We start from the raw sequence: 19,252 nt of genomic DNA, 5'->3' as shown, positions 1-19,252 counted from the left end.
CTCTTCAAATAACTGACTAGAGGAAGCATGATTGTGGCGCGAATAAATAATGCTTTAGAAACCTGTTTTGACAAGGTTAAATCAATTTATATATCTCATATGTAATCAACACAGATAGATGTGGAAATATTAACTGACATAGAAGTTTTATGACATAAGGGTTAATGGTCAGAGGTTCATAGAAAATATTCAAGCTGACCAAGGATGCCTTAAGAATATAGTGTAGGTGAGCCTTGCATATTCCTGAAAATGGAAGGGGTGAGGTTGGGGTGATGGAGGTGTTAGTGAATGCAGTCATTCATGGGCTCTTCATGTGGGGAGAGCCCTATGAAGCTTGATTTTTTAGGGAGTTTAAATTATCTTTGTGAATTTTTATATATAGGGTTTATTTAGAGCAGTGATTCTCAACTGGCGGGGGGGGGGGACGGGGGGGTGCTGATCATAGTACTCCCTCCAGCCCCTCACCTCGGGAGTGTTTGGAAAGTTGTGGGACATTATTTTTCTCAGCGATTGGGGCATGTTACTACCTGAGATTGAGGAGGGGGATGAAAGGATGGGAAAGGAGCTAAGATGTGTGTTGACTCAGCAGGGAGTGAAAACAGTCTTGCCTAGTAAAGACCTGTCCCACACAAAATGCCAAAAGTATCCTCACTAAGAAATGCTGATTTAGAGTAAAGGATATTCCTGTAAGTTGAGCAGAACCATATAAGTAATTGGAAGTTTCTCCTCTTCGGACTCAGAGGATGCATGCCACATATATAAAGAATAAGGTGGATGGTACTATAATCCTGTAGAAATTCTGGAGGTTTCTACACTTACTATTTTATTAAGTTAAATTATCTTGTGGATACTTTTACTCAGCTGCTTAACTGAGGGTAAACTTTTATCTCCCAGTCTTCAGAGTAAAACTAACAGCGGGGATGCTGTAGATATAAATTCCCCAAATCTAACACCTGTGGGCTATAAAAGTCAATCTAGATCATAGAGGAGGCTGCACCTATAGCTACACCTAAAGCATGTTCTCAGCAGCTACTGATCACGTAATCCAATGTAAAATAAAATGACACATGTTCAGCATTCTTCATAACAGCACAGTGTAATGAAATCCAAAAGATAATTTGTAGTTAGTGAGGAGAAAAATCAAGCTTTATAATCGTACTACAGAAAAAAACTAATTTTGTCCCTCTCTTTTTAAAAGCAGATGTTGAATAAATTCTTGAAGATGTTAGGAACATGGATGGGGGGTGAGCAGGGGGTTGAAGGAAGGAAAGAAGCCTTAAGTTGCTAGGAACCTCTCATAAGGAAGGAACATTTACTAGCTTTCTTTCAGTGTTTTATGTTACTGAGATTCCAGATGATTCACTATGATTTCTTGAGCCATTTCTGACATTTGTCTGCAAGTTTAGTTATTTCTAGGACGGTTTGTTCTTTTGTCTGTCATTTACTGGATGCATTCTTTGTAGTCAGTATGCTTCAGTCAAGTGTGGAAGACATGAAAATTTCTATCCAAGGTGATAAAGTCGCGGTAGCTGTGTGAATAAAATACTGCAGGGCCCAGGGAACACATTCTAGCAAACCAACTCTGGCGTTTGATCACAGTATGGAAATCACTTCCATTACCTGGAAATGAGGCAGAACAACGTCTCTACTCTCCCACTAGACCCACAGCGGTGGTTAATAAGCTAGGAGGCCTCTGGGATAAATAGACAATGGAATTTTTAAATTCACTCTTAATTAGCATATGATATGTTGAGAGTCTGCTATATTTCTCTGTATGTAGTCAAATGCATGCTTCACGTCTTAATATTCTAACTATAAAACCTTCTACAGTAATTGAATTACAGACAAAAAGGTCCATTTGCTGTAGTTGCAGTCATTATGTAGTGAAGCAGTTAATTTTGAGCACGTGTGAAAAGATGTCACATGGTCGCAGGCAGAATCAGAAAGAGAAAATGACTTTCCACTGCAGCTTATTGATTTGGTACCTCAGAAGCCTGCTACTTTGTTCTCTATTAAATTACATTTAAAATATCTGATTTTAAAACACCTTATTGGCTTTCTTTTTTGTTTATAATACATGTCGAAAACACTGAAAAGCATGAAGTCAAAAATGGAAATCACCCTCAATGCATATACTACTCCATATCCATTGTGAACACAACATTTTGATGTTTATCCTTCCAGTGTCTTTTCTATGTATAGATACACTTCTACAGATTGTTTTCTTCTAAATTAGAATCATGGGGGTATAAATGTTGCTCTAAATGCATTTAAGGAGAGGTGGGTTTTTTGTTTGTTTGTTTGTTTTTTAATTTCTTGATTACCTAATTTCTATGCCCTTTCTTGTTGAGAGTTTTCTTCCTATTTAGTGTTTTATTTGTATTTCACAAAGATGGTGGGATTCAGGGTTTGATGCGCTCTGGAGCTGTACATTTTAGAAATGTATGCTTTTTTGTGTGTGTTCCCTATATATCTGTAAAATCACTGCCATTTCGTAAGGATGGGAGGCAAAGTTTTCTTTTTCAGGGAAAAGAAAATGGCTATTTTGCTAGGGTATTGTAAGGATTTATTAATGACAACATTTGCCTGATGCTGACAGAGTGACATGATGATTATCGTTCCTTAATTCTGCTACCTAGCATGTTACTTGCAGATACTGTGAGTCACTGTGTGTTCACATGCTTAGGTGGTTAATGCTACTTTCAAAGTCTCAAAAGTTAGATTTGGCTTTTGGGGTCATGTTCAATCAAAATCATATTTTATGAAAGCATGGAATACTTTACTATCCAAGTTTAGATAGCAGTTCTCTGGTATCTATCAATATATCAGCTCTACACTTTGGGAGTGTATGTATATGTGTATGTGTGTATGTGTGTGTACATGTGTGTGCGCGTGTGTGAACTTTAAAAGCATAGCTCTTTTCCATGGAAGGTGTTCTTTTTCTCATTGCCTGAAAAAATCCTATTGTTGTAATGGGGGATTTTGACCTAGGATTACAAATCTTTCTTAGCGTTCAGTTAGATACTAGTGTTTCTCTCTACTAATTGAGCTTTAAGGGTTATTAATTACCAAAGATAAGAGCTTAACCCCATAATTTTACCATGTTAATGTCTCTTGTTTCCTCCTTATATTACGAGATCCACAACCAATAGCTGTTGAAGTTAAGAAAATATTTTTGAATAAATGGTACAATGCTATGGTATTTATCTCCCCTAATTGTTTAAAATGGACCATAGAGACACTAGGAATATTTTTATTGTTTTAAAATAGACTTGCTTCATTATTGAAACCACATATTGCCATCAGACTTTTGCTGAAATAGAAAATGAAGGTTGAGAATGGATTTCATTTTAAACAGGGTTTAGGTTTAAGGTCCTCAAACTTTTTTCTCGTAGTTGTAATTATGTTCTACTGAGATAAAGGTCCCTGTCCAAGGAGATGCTGAATGACTCTCCAGGACAGTCCGACATCACACAGGTGGTCAGGTGGATGCCGTTACTATGACAAGTCCTCATATCGTCAGAGCAGGCAGAACTCTCCCAGGTAGCAGCTGTGGCAGAGCATAAGCAGCTACTTCTAGGCTGACGGCTAAAAGCTAATAACTCACATGATTGAATTTCAGGGAATATTTTTCCCATATTTGGGAGCAGGGGTGCCTAACTGAACTATCAGTGTCAGCTATGAAAAGTGAGAAAAATGCTTTTCAAAGATCAAAGGCAGATATTGTACTTGGAATTTGTTCAAGAAGAGTAACTTTGCAATTACAGATATACTTTTAACTGCAGTATCTTGTTATCTGTCTTCAAAGGAAAACTGCTTGTTGATAGTTAGGCTACTTCCTGCCTTTAATCTTTTTTTCTGACTATGGACAAAGGGTGGGGCGGCGGGGGGAAGCAGTACCACAGTAGTGGTGATCCTTTTTTATGAGTCGTTTTAAAACACCCGCAACTGATTTAGGCATTTTAGAAATTAAAATTGGCTCTGGTAGAAATGCAGTTCTAATTCTGTGGTAGGGTCACTGCAAATGGCTTCCAGATAACTTCCTGCCAGATCAGGTCAACGGTGTAATCTTCAGAGAAAAAGGAGAATGGAAAATAAGAATTTACGTGCTTTAGGAGCCAGGCCCTTATATAGATTGCTAGGAGGCTACCAAAGTGGAGAAGCAAGTTTTAAGAAATAGGAAACCGTCCTGACAGGAGACAGTATCCGAAAGGGTGAAGATCCTGATTTGTCAGCTTGACAGGTTCTTGTTTCTGGAACTGGCGTAAAGCTACCTCGATCCGCTTAACCAGAGGGTATTTAATCAGGTGCTTGCTACAAGGAATGTTGAAGGTGGTAATTTGGGTCCACATTAGGCTAGTTGCAAAGTCACACTTGAACAACCTAACCAAGATGATTTTTCTAAAAGAAATTGAAGGAAGGAGAGGGAGGAAAACTCATCCAGGATTGAAACTCATCAAAGTTTGCTGAAAATTACGTGTAAAAGAAACACCATTTCCTTTCTTTCTCAGCCTTCATTTTTCTTCATCCACTCTCGCCAGTGATGCATCTGTAAGAGGATAATGCAGGTTGTCCTGCCATGAGTAATGGATCCTGATTTCCACTTTTCTGATTGCTTGCTATCTGCTGTAAGTAATGCCTTACAGAAATACTCCCTGTGTCCTAGAGCATTTTGACTAATATTGTGTTTTGGGCAAAAGTCCCCCAAACCATGGAATCCTTCATTCAACTTTCCTGATTTTTGTCTTTATTGATTGATTTTCAGTTAACTCTCAGTGCAGGTTTTTGCTCTCCTACATTTTGCGGCCACTAGGTTTTTTTGTTGGTATGTACTTTTTCTTTGAGATATTTTATTCTTTCAAATAGCAAGGAACCTGGAGAATTGTAAGTTTCTCAAACAGATCATTTCTTGGCTGTTCCATTCTGCAGTGATTTCTTTCATTAGGATAATAGAATAAAATTGCCCTTTAGAAGCTTTTCCTGTATTGATCCAGTTCATTTCATAGGCTGAAAGTGGAGGAAGAGAAAGAAAGAGTTCTTTCTATTATTTGATTGTAAATAAACCTGGCAATTCTGAATCTTTTAAATGGCGGTTTTCTCATTTGTCTTACTAATAATACAACTTTAAAGCAATCTCAGGTTTGTAATTCAGTAAACAACAAACCAAAATACCCTAATAATAATGATAATAATTTGCTCAAAAGGGACCAAACTTTATACCAACTCAGAGAATAAGAAGATTTAATTTTAAACCCAACTTTTTGTGAACTTACGTTTACAGATCTTTAAATTGATGGGGTTGGTCTGTGATTTCTAAGGTCCCTTTCAGTTCTAATGTGCAGTTTTATTAGCCAACCCAAATTTATACCTCGTAGAATCCAGTGTCTAGAAACAACCATGAGAAATCTTCTGGTTTGCCTCTCTCCATTTTAGCAGTAGTAGAGTCCAATTTTTATATAAGAATAACCATTCTTCCCCCCACCCCTGTTCCCTTTTTTTTTTTGTGGTACGCGGGCCTCTCACTGTTGTGGCCTCTCCCGTTGCGGAGCACAGGCTCCGGACACACAGGCCCAGCGGCCATGGCTCACGGGCCCAGCTGCTCCGCAGCACATGGGATCTTCCCGGACCAGGGCACGAACCCGTGTCCCCTGCATCGGCAGGCGGACTCCCAACCTCTGCGCCACCAGGGAAGCCCTGTTCCGTTTTTAATGTGTTTAAAAGAATTTCATCTTTTTTGATGATAGGTACCTGGCCAGTAATTTCTGACTGCAGTATGTTTAGGGAGCATTCCAGACAGGACTTGAGAATTACAGTTACAGAATTCCCAAAGTTCGATAGTGGTTGTGGTTCAGATACTGTCACATTTATGAATGAAGTAGTTATAGCTCTTGCACCTGTTGCACCTCCCACATACTTTGCTTTATCCTACCCAGGGTGTGAGGTTTGTAGTAGCAGAGGAGAAATTAGGATTTAGGGATCCATATAACTGTTTGGTAGCAGAGATACCTCTTAGATGAATCTCAGAATTTTTGAAAGTTGTTATAACATATGGACTCCAGGATTTTTGGGGAATACTAAGTAAAGCAAGTTTTAGTTATGAAATACTTAACTAATCAGCCAAAGAGTTGGCGGGAGGGGAAAGTCACCCAACAAAATATTTATCTGGAGTCTGTCTGTTAATATTCACTTCTTATATAAAAATCATTCAGTGAACTCAAGGATATTTAATAATACAACTCTTATAAACTACTGAGGTAAGGCAATGATTTAATTGTGGTGCAGGCTCATAATGCTAATTACAGGGAAGTTAAACTGTACTCAGTCACTTTAGCAGTACATGGGTGCATGTCACTTGAAATAGAAAATCACCGGTTAAAGCTGACAAAGGTAATCATCACGTGTTTTACTTCCGAGGCCCTCTTGATCTTCAGAGGACTCAATAGGAACCTTTTTAGTTTAATCCCATTTTAAGAAATGCATGGCGACAACTGCAGAGTTTATCATTTTCCCAAATGCTTCTAGAGCCATCCATGTACGGACAAGAAGTATTGAACAGCAGTGTAGTATGGCAGCTGGACCACTTGAGTCTGAATCCTGGTGTCCATTGTACCAGTTTCCTGGCTGTTAGCCTGGGCAAGTTTCCGTCTGGGCCTCAGCTGCTTTATCTGTAAAATGTGGATAATTAGGCTTCCTACTTCATAGAGTTGTTTTGAGGATTAAATGAACTAATGATTGTAGTTAGAATAGTGTCCTGATGCATGATTAAGTCCAGAAAGAAAATGATAAAAGACATACTTTGTGCACATGAAAATTCTATTTTCAGTTTTAAATTACAAGTCTTTCCTTATTTACAATAAAAATGTAGTTAACTAAATTGAAAGTAAATGTCTGAAATGGAAGTGTTTATTATTGTTTCTATTACACAGCATTCTTTTTGACTTTGTAAATCCTAAATATTAGGTATAACATTTAAATGGATATATGATGACTAGATTTCTATTACTATAAACCTGTGGTAATTTTTAGGTAGAAAAGTAAACATTTTAAACTGTCTGGAAGTTAGGTGTTGAAAGAATAGTGACAGTGGTTGCCTGGGCTTGTCACAGTTAATAATTTAGCACTTTCAGTGGTGAAGGACAGCCCCCTTTGTCTACTGTTCATGTATTAGGTACCTATAATTCCCCATTAATCTTTCCATCACCAGGGAGCTCTTCAGTGTTCCAGCTCGTTCCCCTCTTGGCACATGAATGATTTGGATTGATGTGAAGAGACCCAGGATTTAAAGTCTCAGATTTAGCCACATTTATTACCTGTCTGAGCTGCATATTGTGGTGTTCAAATTTTCCAGTGTCATAGGCAGAGTTTTGCTCCAGATTCTCCAGGCTTATGTGATTCTTAATAAATGCAAAAGTAGGGCAAAGGTGATTTAATCCTAACCAACCTGTTAGCAATCTGAATCTCCTGGTCTTTGAGAGTTTAACATCTCCATAAAAAAGCATAAACTCAATTATTAATAAAGTAAAAAAAAAGTTACTAGGGGCCTCCATGGCCTTGATTTGAAGCTATTAGAAATTGACTTTTTCTTTTAAGGGAAAAAAATGCTTCCTATACACTCTCTAAAAAGATGTTGGGAAGTCTTATTTAAAAGTTGGAAGAGTTATTTTTCCTTAATATGGAATTCTAAGAAGCACATGGAAAATGTTTAAAATGTCAGTAATTAAAACCAACTTAATGAAGATATACAAAATTCAGAATTGTATTCAATTTTCAAATTATAGAATCCAGTGTTAATTAATGGTAGAAGGGGTTGGCATAGACTGTGAGAAAAGCAATGTGGGAAGAAATATACAAAACAGCTATTGTATTTTTTAAAGACCTACCTACAGGTGAATTGTCACCAGTGTAAATGCTGTGTGAGGGGCTGTGAAAGCTGATTTATTGTGTCTTTTATCTTCCTGGTAGGAGATGAGAGAGGGGAAGGAAGGCCTATATACAGGAGAGGGGGGACTCTGCAGTGCGGCCTGGTCTCAGCTGGAGACATCGAGGCAAAAATCATAGCAGAGAATGGTAATAATGGGTCTTCAAGGTCATCTAGACCAAGGTTCTCATGCTTGAAGACCTTCCACAGTTTTCCTACTTAATCAATTACTAATTTTGTCCTTGATTTGGGTCTGGTTTTGCATCTTTCTCTTTTTGTGAGGTGAAAACCAGGACTAGATGCTGGGCCTCCTTACTCTGAATCTGCTACTATTACTGGTTCCATAGTTCCCATCTTCTCTCGATGCAAAAACTCTACAAGCAAGAGAAAAATGAATATGAGAAGCATGAAAATATTACTATACTTTATACCTGTCTCAGATCATCACTGACCAGTTTCTGTGTGAATGCCAACAAAATTCCAGTTCTGTGTTCCCTTAAGCATCACTTTTCCCTATAAGGTGCCAGCCAGTTCTTCTTAAGTCAAGTCTGAGGTTTCAGGAATAGCCAGCCACCTGACTTCCTTCCAGCTACCTCATCCTTTGGAAAGGTGCAGACCCTAACCCAGTCTTAAATAACAAGACAATGAGGATCTGAATAGTTGTTTGCAGGATCTTTTCAAAGGGCTATTTTTGCTGGTGCCCAGAGTAAGAGAAGCCAGGTGAGAGCTGGCAAAGTTTGCAGTGACAGGGAAATCCCAGAAGCTGTAGTTCACCCCTGGCAGTGCCCTCAGTGATGTGGGTAAGTTTAGCCTTTAGTTAAAGGGTTAACACTGGGACGAATTGAGATCATCAAAGTGAATAAAGAGAATTGTCTGAATTCTCCAATGTCTGTTATAATTGCCAAGTATCTGGGTGCCGAGAATGTCTTATTATTGCGTACTAAATATTCCCTAATCATTTGGACCATGTCTATTGCACTCTATTGTGTGCTATCTAGTTCCTAAATTGTTTCATTATTATATAGATCTTATCTCAACAACAAGTCCTTTATTGGTCCAACTCATCTTTTATAATCAGTGTCATCTATCTTAATCCTAGTGCATTAGTAGGTCCTTAAAAGGCTGATTTGGGATCAGGAGGTCTCCCTAGAGGAGCAACATAAGAGCTGAGGAGGAATTTGCCTACCTCTCAGGAACAGATTTGGTAGTCACTGAATCCAGACAGCTGGGATAGCGCTGCAAGCAGAATTCTGTGACTCCTCAATGAGGCTTACCTTCCAGTTTGAGAAATGCTTTAGTAGGATATAAATAATGTGCCTGATATTTTCTGTTAGCTTGTGACTTTGGGTACACATCAGACAATAACAGGTTTTATTTATTTTTTTCCCTAAAATCGGAGTGAGCAAGCATATTTTATTTACTCCAGTTGGTTCTTTTTCAAATTCTTGCCCAAACTTACTTTTATTCTAAAACTGTATATATTATTACATATTTTAAAATCCAGTAAATACTTGGACATATGTAAAAAACCTCTTTTTGTAATAAATATGTTCTGAATTTTTGTTTATACTTAAAAATATTTGCAATAACCACAGGAAGTCTTATGCTTCTCTAGGATTATATGGCAGATTTGTAGTGCCCTTCCCTTACATGTTGTGTTGCTCGTGGAAATGACAAGCTTTCATGGTATGTGTTAAACTGTAACCTGCCTATTGTGTTCAACGTAGAATGCTGAGTTGAGTTGAGAAATCATGTTGTTTGTCCCACCCTGCCTCTCAGAATAATTAGATGGAGATGCACGTGCTCTCCATCAGTAAAGCATATTTGTTTTGAAAGACACAGCACTCGTGGGCTATCAGTCATAACTACTTCTGAGAGCACTTTAGGAGCTGCAACATCAATATTTACAAAATGCAAAGTGAAGCAAAGTACACTGAGTCACAGATACATAAGCTTCCTTGTTCCCTGATTCCCTCCCTTCCCCAATGTATGTCGTATGTCTAAACCCATACAAAGGACTATTTTGAAATATGACTGGAAATTTGGGAATTCTCTAGCTAAGTAAATGCTAAGGCACTAAAAAAATGCTTTAAAAGGCTTATGAAATGGATTACTTTTCCTCTCAAAATAAATGTATTGACTGAAAGCTAAAATCAGTGATGCAGTTAAGTGGAAGAAAGTAGTCGTGCTTTGGGATTAAAGTCAGAGCCTTTAGGCTGTGTCCCTGTTTTGCCCCTTGATGACATTGGAAAAATTATGTAAATCTGAGGCTCCTCTTACTCAGCTGTAAAGTGGGCTTAATTATACCCACTTAACAAGATTGTATAATATTAAATAAATTAATATATGCAATACATGCTTTGCAAGTTACAACGTGGTTCATGATTGGGAAGTAGCAGTTAAAGTAGCCAGGAGGTTTTTAGAGCAACACTGATTTTTCTTATTAGAAAATATATTTAGAACTTATTAGTGAAATGTACCCAAATTTCATATTATAAAGAGCTTTATTATAATAATCAAAACAGAATTTCTTACATATGTCCGCAAAGTAACTTCCATCTTTGAAAAAAGAAGGTGAAAGAAAAAGTAGTGTGGGCATATGGGTAGCACTGTGTAGCCCCTGTTGTTGACTGTATATTCTGCCATTAACTCTTGCTGCTGTGACAAATCACTATGTGTATGAGTGAGGCAAACTCCCTCCTGCTTGCCCACTCTACATAATGCCGTTCATGTAAACATGGAAGGTCTGGTTAGATACTCGTTGCAAAGTACTATGGAGATTCCAGGTTAAAAGGAACTGAATTAATGAGAAATGGTCTTAGTAGAGTTAAGAATCTTGCTTAGGGGCAAAATGACACTAAATTTGAAAATTCAATACTTGAAAGACTGCTTCTCCCTAAAATCAGCTAATGCCATGCCTTAATGATGTAGAAGAGCTTCTTAAGTGATTTTCCAGGTTTATTTGGTTTATAATTTTTTATAGAGGAGCTTTTGTTTTCTTTCTTTTTTTTTGTACGCGGGCCTCTCACTGTTGTGGCCTCTCCCGTTGCGGAGCACAGGCTCCGGACGCGCAGGCTCAGCGGCCATGGCTCACGGGCCCAGCCGCTCCGCGGCATGTGGGACCTTCCCAGACCGGGGCACGAACCCGTGTCCCCTGCATCGGCAGGCGGACTCCCAACCACTGTGCCACCAAGGAAGCCCTTGTTTTCTTTATAGTATAACGCATTGCCTTTTTATTTAAATAGGATGCTAGAGGATAAAAATTCGGCCAGCAGAGGGAGCAGACTTATGTAAATTAGGTTGTAAGAAAAATATTACAGGATGCTTCAGTAAACATGTATTTTGTGGGCAATGTCCATTCTCATACTGTGCATTGAGAGAAAAATGGAAGGAAAGAAGACTGGATTTAGGGTCATCCTAAAACATCTAGCCATTTATATTCTCACTTTGGTAGTTTTCAAAAGGGAAAAAACGCAAGCAAATGTATGCAAATAGGAACTTGTTTTGTTAATTCTATGAAGTGAAGAACTTTTTAAAACAAATATGAATTTAATACATTTGGTAAATTAATAAAAGCTTTCAGTACTTGGCAATGAAGTTAGAGCACATTCAGACCAAACATTTTAAAGGACTATAACACCTGAAAGGAATATAAATGGAATGTATAATGCTCTGAACAGGGCACTGTTATGACTCTGAATCAGCAGATAAGCACTTTTGTATCTTGTGTATTAAGTCAGAAAATTGGAATATATTTAAGGAAAAAATTTCACCAGGTGTGAAGCAAGTATAAAACAAATGGTTTTCTGCGTAGCTCTAAATGGAAACTATAAATGTATCATAGCTCCCTATGTATTCTAATTAATTTCCTTGGCAAATGTGCAGTCTGATATAACATCATTAAGTTAATGCATTTTCAAACACTTTTCATTAAATACATAATATATTCAAGACAGTAGTCCAAGCATTTGGGAATATATAGATAAGGAACGTCCTGCCTTCTTAAAGTATGTGATCTGGTCAATGACAAGTTAACTCAATTCCGGTGTGCCACAGTGTAAAGCAGGTGGGCATTGCAGAAGCTAGGATAAGCTGTTTCAGTAAACACTGTAACTACTAAAATAAGAAATACCAATTCCTTTTTACATTGTGGAAAAATAGTTTTGCTTTGTAACCATTAAGACTGAGAAGTTTTGCTTTATTAAGTAAACTAAATTTAACTGTAACTTAAGATTATTTGCCATCTTTTTAGAGTAAAGAACAGTAGCTTAGGAAAAAGAAATTTCCATCTAGAGGTATCATAGATTGTTGATTCTTAACTAGAACCATTGTTTCTGGGTTGTTTTTTTTTAAGTTATAATTAGAGATCAGGATGGTTAAAGACATCCAGACCTTTTTATTAGTTTAGAAAACGTTTTAAGTTAATATAAATGAAAAAATAATTTTTAAAACTTTGATTATTTTAGATGGAGTTTAATATATTTGCTTTTAAAAATATGCGTGCTCATTCTTACAATTTAAAGGGCTGTATGTAAACTGGTGCACAGGAGATTAAATAGTGTTCAGTGATGGGTACAGGAGAAAAGGGAATAGATAATTATTTCTCTTTATGAGGTCAAAATTATTCATTGAGTCATTTTGACATTTGTTGCCTAGAAACTAGAATTTCCAAACAAGTAAAATTGCCAGGTGTTCTGGTTTGGTAGTTTGAGAATGCTGTTTGAAGTTGGTGCGAGCAACTTCTGAGATGGAGGGTCACAGGGCAGGAAGAAAGAGCAAGGCATGGTGAGGAAGGAGCAGAAAAGAAGCAGTGGCAAGTGAGAAGCAATGAAGTTGACAGGAAGAGACGGCAGGGAGCAGACCCGAACAAGTGTTTTCCCACAGTGGGCCCGGCTCTGTGTCAGGCCCTGCAGATACTGTGGTGAACATTATACAGCCCTCGTTCCCTGTCAGAGCCAAGTAGGATATACAGAGGGAAACACACCGTTTCTTTGGGGGATGGATATCGAGTACAAGGTACTGTGGAGACACCTAAGAAGCACCTCTTTCTCAGACTAGTAAGGGCCAGTGGGGGCTTATGTGAGATCCGAGCTCCACTGGGAGGAGACAGTAGTACAGATGCTAAGAGGTGAGAGTCCCTGGTGAGTTCCAGGTGATGGCATGTAACACAGTGTAGGTAGAGCTTTAAGAGTGAGAATTGAGCAAAGAAACGTGAGCTGTAAAACTAAGTAGGGACGAAGAGTCTTGTGTGCTCTGTGAAGAAAGAGGTTCGGACGTCTTGCTGAGTATATTGAGGGACTGACTGTTAAAGAGATTCATGCAGGACAAGGGCATGAGCAGATATTTGTAGTGTGGAGAATTGAAGTCAGCATGGCTATAGATAAGAAGACCAGACCGCTGAGCCAGTATGGGGGATGGACGGGAGCAGACCATACATGTAACAGGTGGAGGGGACAGAACGTGGTGAGAGGTTAGGTGTCAGGGCTAGGAGCCGTTTGCAATGATTTGAACTTACGGTGAGAAAGTAGCAAAGATAGTATATGTTTTCCAGATGTTTCTGTGAAAGGAAGGAATGTCTAGTTCCTAGGCACCATGCGGGCTCTGGCATATTTCCCACGGATATGGTGGAGACACAGGGCTGGCCCAGGCAAGGTGTTTTCTCTGAGAGGCTAGAAATCAAAGATGTAAGCGTGAATTATTGAGGTAGAGAAGCCAAAGCCTGTGACACAGTTGGAATGAGCTGTGAATGCTTTCTAGGAAATTAATCCCAGGCTTTAGAACCAAGAAGATTAGGAAGGAAGTCAATACGGGAAGTGCAAGGTGGAGCCTGTGAACAGTCTTAGTACCAGACAGGCCAGTTCTTCCTGGCTGCTAGTTTCATGGCTTGGGGTTAGGCAGTCTCCTGGCCTGATGGCTGGAGGCCAATTTGTACCAAAAACGAGGACTAGCTAAAGGAGGAGGAGGATTCAGAGAAGGCCTTAGACTTGAGATTGTATACAGAGCGAAAGAGAAGTTCAACTACTGTGGATAGTTCATCAGTAATTCATCAAAGAAACTGAAAGACTAATGGCCCAGGGTAGCAGGAAAGATGAGAAGCATAGACTGGGAGTGAGAGGAGAAGCTGACCTTGAAACTCTGCCTTTGAGATAGGGTAGAAGAAACAAGTTTTGAAATTGGTAGGCAAGGTGGGACTTTGGGAGGGTCCACATATGGAGACCTTTCTGTCAACCAGGAGGCAAAGACATTTTCTTAGAATGACTAGGATTACAGTGGGAAGGACAGTATGGAGAAGCTTGAGCTCTGGGGACAGAAGACCTAGGTTTGAATCCTGGCTCTGTCACATGCTGGCAGAATGGCCTTGGGCATATGCTGTTTAAGCTTTGTCATTCCCAGCTGCTTCCTGTATAATATATGACCATTATAGTTCCTTTCTCCAAGAGGTATATGGAGGATTAAAGAAATTAATTTATATACAGTGTTCAGCAAGTAGCAAAGGTTTAATCAGGTTAGTTATTATTAGTAGGCAGTATTGTATAATGGTCCAGAACCAGACTCCGAAGCCAGACTGGAGCCAGATACTGGTTCCACCAATTATGTGCTAGCAGTGTGACCTTGGACATTCTGTAATGTACAAACATAATGCATAGTTAATCAGGTGATCAGTAAATATGTATTCAACTTCATTGACAATAAGTGACTCCGTGAGCTTGTCTTCTTGTGCTTCAGCTTCTTTCCAGTGTGATAATTGTGTCCCACCATTTTGATACATATAATATTATTAAAACCTTTTTAACTTAACAAACTAAACAAGGCAAACTATATGTTATCTGTGCCTCAGTTTTTTTCATCCGTAAAAAGGAGATTATAATAGTACCTACCTCTTAGACTTGTGGTGTGTTAAGAGAATTAATAAGTAGAATGCTCTTAGCTTCTGGCACATAGGAAGCAATATATACATAAGCATTATATATATAGAAGCATTTTATACATATATATATATAACTATTATTACTATCCTCACTCATCATCATCAGTAGGGGTTGAGGAGAAACCAATAAGTTATAATGGGCACTGTGGGATTGGGTGGGACTAAGACACGTCAAGACTATGAACGAGCACTGAAGACCAACCTGAGATTGGAAAAGTTTGTAGTAGTGTGAGACCACGGGAGCGGCTGGCAGCTTGGGGATAGACTGGGAAAGAAAAATGGTTAGATGAGTTCAGAGTTGAGGTGAATTAGCAGACCAGTTATGATAGGAAAAGAGAGCTAGTGAGCTGAAGGTGCTATGCTATTGTATTTTGAGAGAATAATGAGAGTCAGTAACAAATAACCAGAGAGGGGAATAAAGCTATGAAAACATGTTCTTAGACTGGTACTGACAGCTGCTTGGAAGTGACTTAGATTTCATTATATTTATTACATCGCCTTGTCAATTTGCCTGTTTCTCCTCTCCCCTCCCGAGCAACCCTTCTGGGTTCTTATTTTTCCTTCTCTGCATATTTTCTTTTCAAGCCTTATATCTCTTCTGCCTTCTAGCAAAACAATGTAAAGAAACAGCATACTAAGAAAGCAGAGAGGTATTGTTTCTGTGTTCACTTCCTCATGTACTCCCTGTCTAACACTGGATGTTTGCTCTGACAGATCCAGAAAATATAGCATCTGGCGTGTTCTTTACCCTCAAGGGTCTCTGTGGGAGGAGTTCATATGGAATCATTATACATATATTGTACGGGAAAATGATGATTGTTATACAATCAAGTGTCAAAAAATATGGCACAGCCATGAAACGTGGGTGGCCAAAACCGGTGCTCAGGAAGGAAAGAGACAGGAGCTGGGTCAAATGAAGATAGCTCCTCAGAAATGGGAGTTCAGGGGGACTTGCACAGAAAGTGAGAATGGGTGTGTGGGGTACAGTGTGCAGGCCTGGGAGAGCTGAGGAAGCACAGGGCAGGTGCTGCCAGACAGGACGACACCAGCCCGGCAGGGAAGCAGAGGCGGCAGGGGCGATGGTTAAATGAGAGGTAAGGCTGTACACTTAACTCCCACAGTGCATAGCTCAACATGCGATCAATAAATACGCGTTCAGCTGCATTGAGAATAAATGAGGAAGAGACTGCCGTGAGTTTGTCTTGTTGTGCATCAGATTCTTGTCGGTGGGATAGGTATGTCCTAACAATATAATAAATGGATTAAAAAGAAAGCACCTTTGTTAATTTAGAAACTAAAAGAGGCAAATGTATTATGCTAAGCCTGTTGAAGGATAGGAATTTGGTGACTTTGTGATGAAGAATGTAAACGCCACCATAAAATTATAAGAAAACAGAGAGTTGGGCTTTTGGGGGAGCGAGGTGTGATGGGGAACATGTTCCACCCTGTTACTGAATTCCTTGTGTAAGTAGTTTTTCTTCCCTAAGTCACTTCTTTTGGTGCCTTATCTCTTTCAAGGTAGCTGTTGTTTCTGTCTGTAGCCTTGAGTAGCATGCATTTTGAGAACCATGTTAAGCTCTCCTAAGGCTAAATGTCATGGAGTTGTAAGTATCAGAGATCTTAGAATACATATTCCTTCATGAGAGAAGGACACAGGAACCAGAACTGCCAGTATAGCTAAGCCGTTCTTTAAATAGTGTGTGTCTTATTAATATTCATGAAGAGCATGTAGATAACATCTTGACAGAGTTAAAGTTTCAACTTGAAGAGCTACTGCTTTTCAATAAGGAGTGCATTTAAAGACACTCTGCATGAATAGAGTGACTGAATTGCTTCTAAAATGAGAGTATTACTTTATAGAAAGATATTTTTCATTTAATCTGTCTACAGTTTAAAATTGTCATTAGAATTACAATAAATAATAATTAGCACTTATAGGGCTTTGATCTTCAAAGAGTTTTAAAGTTAATCTAATTTAATTGTCGCTTGGAGTCATCAGAGATGTACACTTACTTTTCTGCTGTGAACCATTGAAAATGTTCACTTTCCAACCCTTCAGTGCTCCCTTTAGGTAGTTCCATGGCTCATAAGCTATTTGTTCCATGGGAAATGCCCAGAGCATCAACAGATGGAAGGCTTTATATTAGAGCTTCTTGTCCTAGGTGTGCTTTTGGGCTCTTGAGTTGGGCTTCCTGCTTCTAGCGCCAGCTTCTCTGCTAACTGTGTGACCTTAGGCACGTGGCTTAACCCTCAGCTTCTTCAACTGGGATGCATAGTATAGTACCTGCCTCAAGGGTTCTTATAAGGATTAAATGAGATAATGAATATTAAGTATGAAGTGATTAGTATTTAATAAATATTAGCTGTGTATTAGTATTGCTTTTAAAATTATCCTGAGGAACAATTCATTCTGGGAAGTTGTGATATGTGGTTAAGTGTTAGGTGAGGAAATTATAAGCCATAAATACCCTTTACAGGGACTGCTGTGTACCAGGCTCAGTTTGAAGTCCTGGGCCAGAAAAGTAAGAAACCATGACACCTTCCCTCTAGAAGTTCACAACCTATTTTGTGGAGGATAGTGAGGACGTAGATAAAACTAACTGAAACACCATGGTAAGTGCTTGACCAGCAAGCTCAAGTGTGATCAAAGAGCGATGGCATTTGACTTAAGATTTTCACAGAAAGCTTTAGAAGGGAAGTGATATATTACCTGGGCTTTGGAGGAGGATGTCCGTTTTGGCAGAAAGTGGGAGAATTTTAGGGAGTGCGCAAGGCAGTGGAAGCAAGGGGTGTCGAGAGCAGCGGCACTCTCAGAACGTTTTAAGCAGGTTGGTCCAACTTGTGGGAAGCTCTAGAGCTACCGATTTACCACCATTTCTTTGCGCTGATTTTTCATCTTCTCTGTAGATCCGAGACAGCTCTAAAGCTTTACAGTCTTAGTTGGACCCAGGAGAGGCCTTACTTGAGGTTAGAATGCATGGCTGTCTGACAATGAAATTTCCTGGGCCTCCCTTACCTTCCCCTGTCTCATTTGGTCTGAATTTCCATTAATATGATTTGAATGGGATTTTATTGGACATTTAGGAAACAGTTTAAACTCTAAAATACCCCTGTGACACAGTTAAATTTACACAGTGTTTTAAAAGCTAAAGTGTACTGATTGCCTAAGTTGTGAGACAAGAGGAAAGACTAGAGGATCTTACAGAATTTATGACTATGCCAAGGCTCTGTTTCTGACTGTATATCACTCAGACAAAAGGAAAGAAATTTTCCGTCTTTCTTTTTCAGTTGCTGAGGCTGGAGGTTATATCATCTGGGAAGCATGTGGACCACTGTTAAATGGGAGTCCTCTGTGCTCTCTCTTGAACTGCATCTTAGGCTGAGTTAAGCGAGAACGTGCTGCCTGTTAAACCCATACTCCCTCTAAGAAGCTTGTGGGTAAAGGGAGGATTTACTAACATGGAGTGAGAACCTTCTAGATGCCAGGCTCTTTGCTGGGTGTTATATAAAAAGTGTTCTCACAGTAGAGCTATTACTTAGTTTTAATGTGTGGAAAGATCAGCAAGATGAATAACTTTACAACAAGCAGTTAGTGGCAGGAGGCCGGATTCTAAAGGAGGCCTGTTAGGCTCCAGTGTCCATTTTTTTCTTTTGTTAAACGTGGTATTTACTTTGTCCTGTTTCTTCTATGATATTTCTTCTTTAAATTTCTCATGAAGTTTGACCTCAGTAAAGGTCTTCATGAATGGACTTGCTGCACTTGAAGAATAAAGGTAAATGAAGTTTTTCCTAATTTATCACCAAGTTGATTTACATTTACATCAGTATTATGAGTACTAATTAGGGTAACTCATCTGGCAAAGAAAAGGGAACACATGGGTTGGTTTGTTTTTATAAGATAAGTAAATATTCAATACAGCTGACCCTTGAATGCAGGGGTTATATAGCTTTACAGTCACCTGCCTGTACCCATGGCTCCCCCATCTGTAGATTCAACCAACCGTGGATCATGTAGTAATATAGTCTGTTTTTATTGAAAAAAATTTGATGTATAAGTGGATGCTCACAGTTCAAACCCATGTTGTTCAAGGGTCAACGGTATTTTGGATAGGGACCTTCAGCCTCCATCGTTTGATAATCTCAGCAACATAATTTTATGATATTGAGTCTTTCAAGTACAGGGTCCACTGGTAGTTGAATAACCTGATTTGTTATTCTACAGTTGCCATGCAGAAAGGAAGAAGGACCCCTTTTGAATAAAGTCCCCCAATTGCTTCATTCATTACGTATAGATTGCTAGCTTAATTTGCTCATGTTCCAGAACAAGAAGCCGAACTTTATAATGTGTGGGGGGGTTTTAGTGGCAAAATAATTACAAAGGTAGCCCTCTGTTACTGTCAAAAATT

The 19,252-nt window shown here is 38.9% G+C and overlaps 1 protein-coding gene across 8 annotated transcripts in view; it reads left to right on the top strand.

Moving 5' to 3' along the window:
- Positions 1 to 19,252, top strand: part of BBX (BBX high mobility group box domain containing) — a 282,397-nt gene that overhangs the window by 158,272 nt on the left and 104,873 nt on the right. The window contains exon 6 of one of the 8 annotated variants that reach the window (XM_073804265.1): positions 4,512 to 4,628. The exons of the other annotated variants lie outside the window; for them this stretch is intronic. Within the exon in view, the coding sequence (XP_073660366.1) occupies positions 4,587 to 4,628 (42 nt within the window). The 5' untranslated portion in view covers positions 4,512 to 4,586. The remainder of the gene's footprint in view (positions 1 to 4,511; positions 4,629 to 19,252) is intronic. 8 annotated transcript variants of the gene reach the window in all.

This window comes from Tursiops truncatus, chromosome 4, assembly GCF_011762595.2.
Source record: "Tursiops truncatus isolate mTurTru1 chromosome 4, mTurTru1.mat.Y, whole genome shotgun sequence".
Classification (NCBI taxonomy): domain Eukaryota; kingdom Metazoa; phylum Chordata; class Mammalia; order Artiodactyla; family Delphinidae; genus Tursiops; species Tursiops truncatus.
The sequence above is the reverse complement of the archived record's forward strand: the minus strand, read 5'-3'. Positions and strand labels throughout refer to the sequence as shown.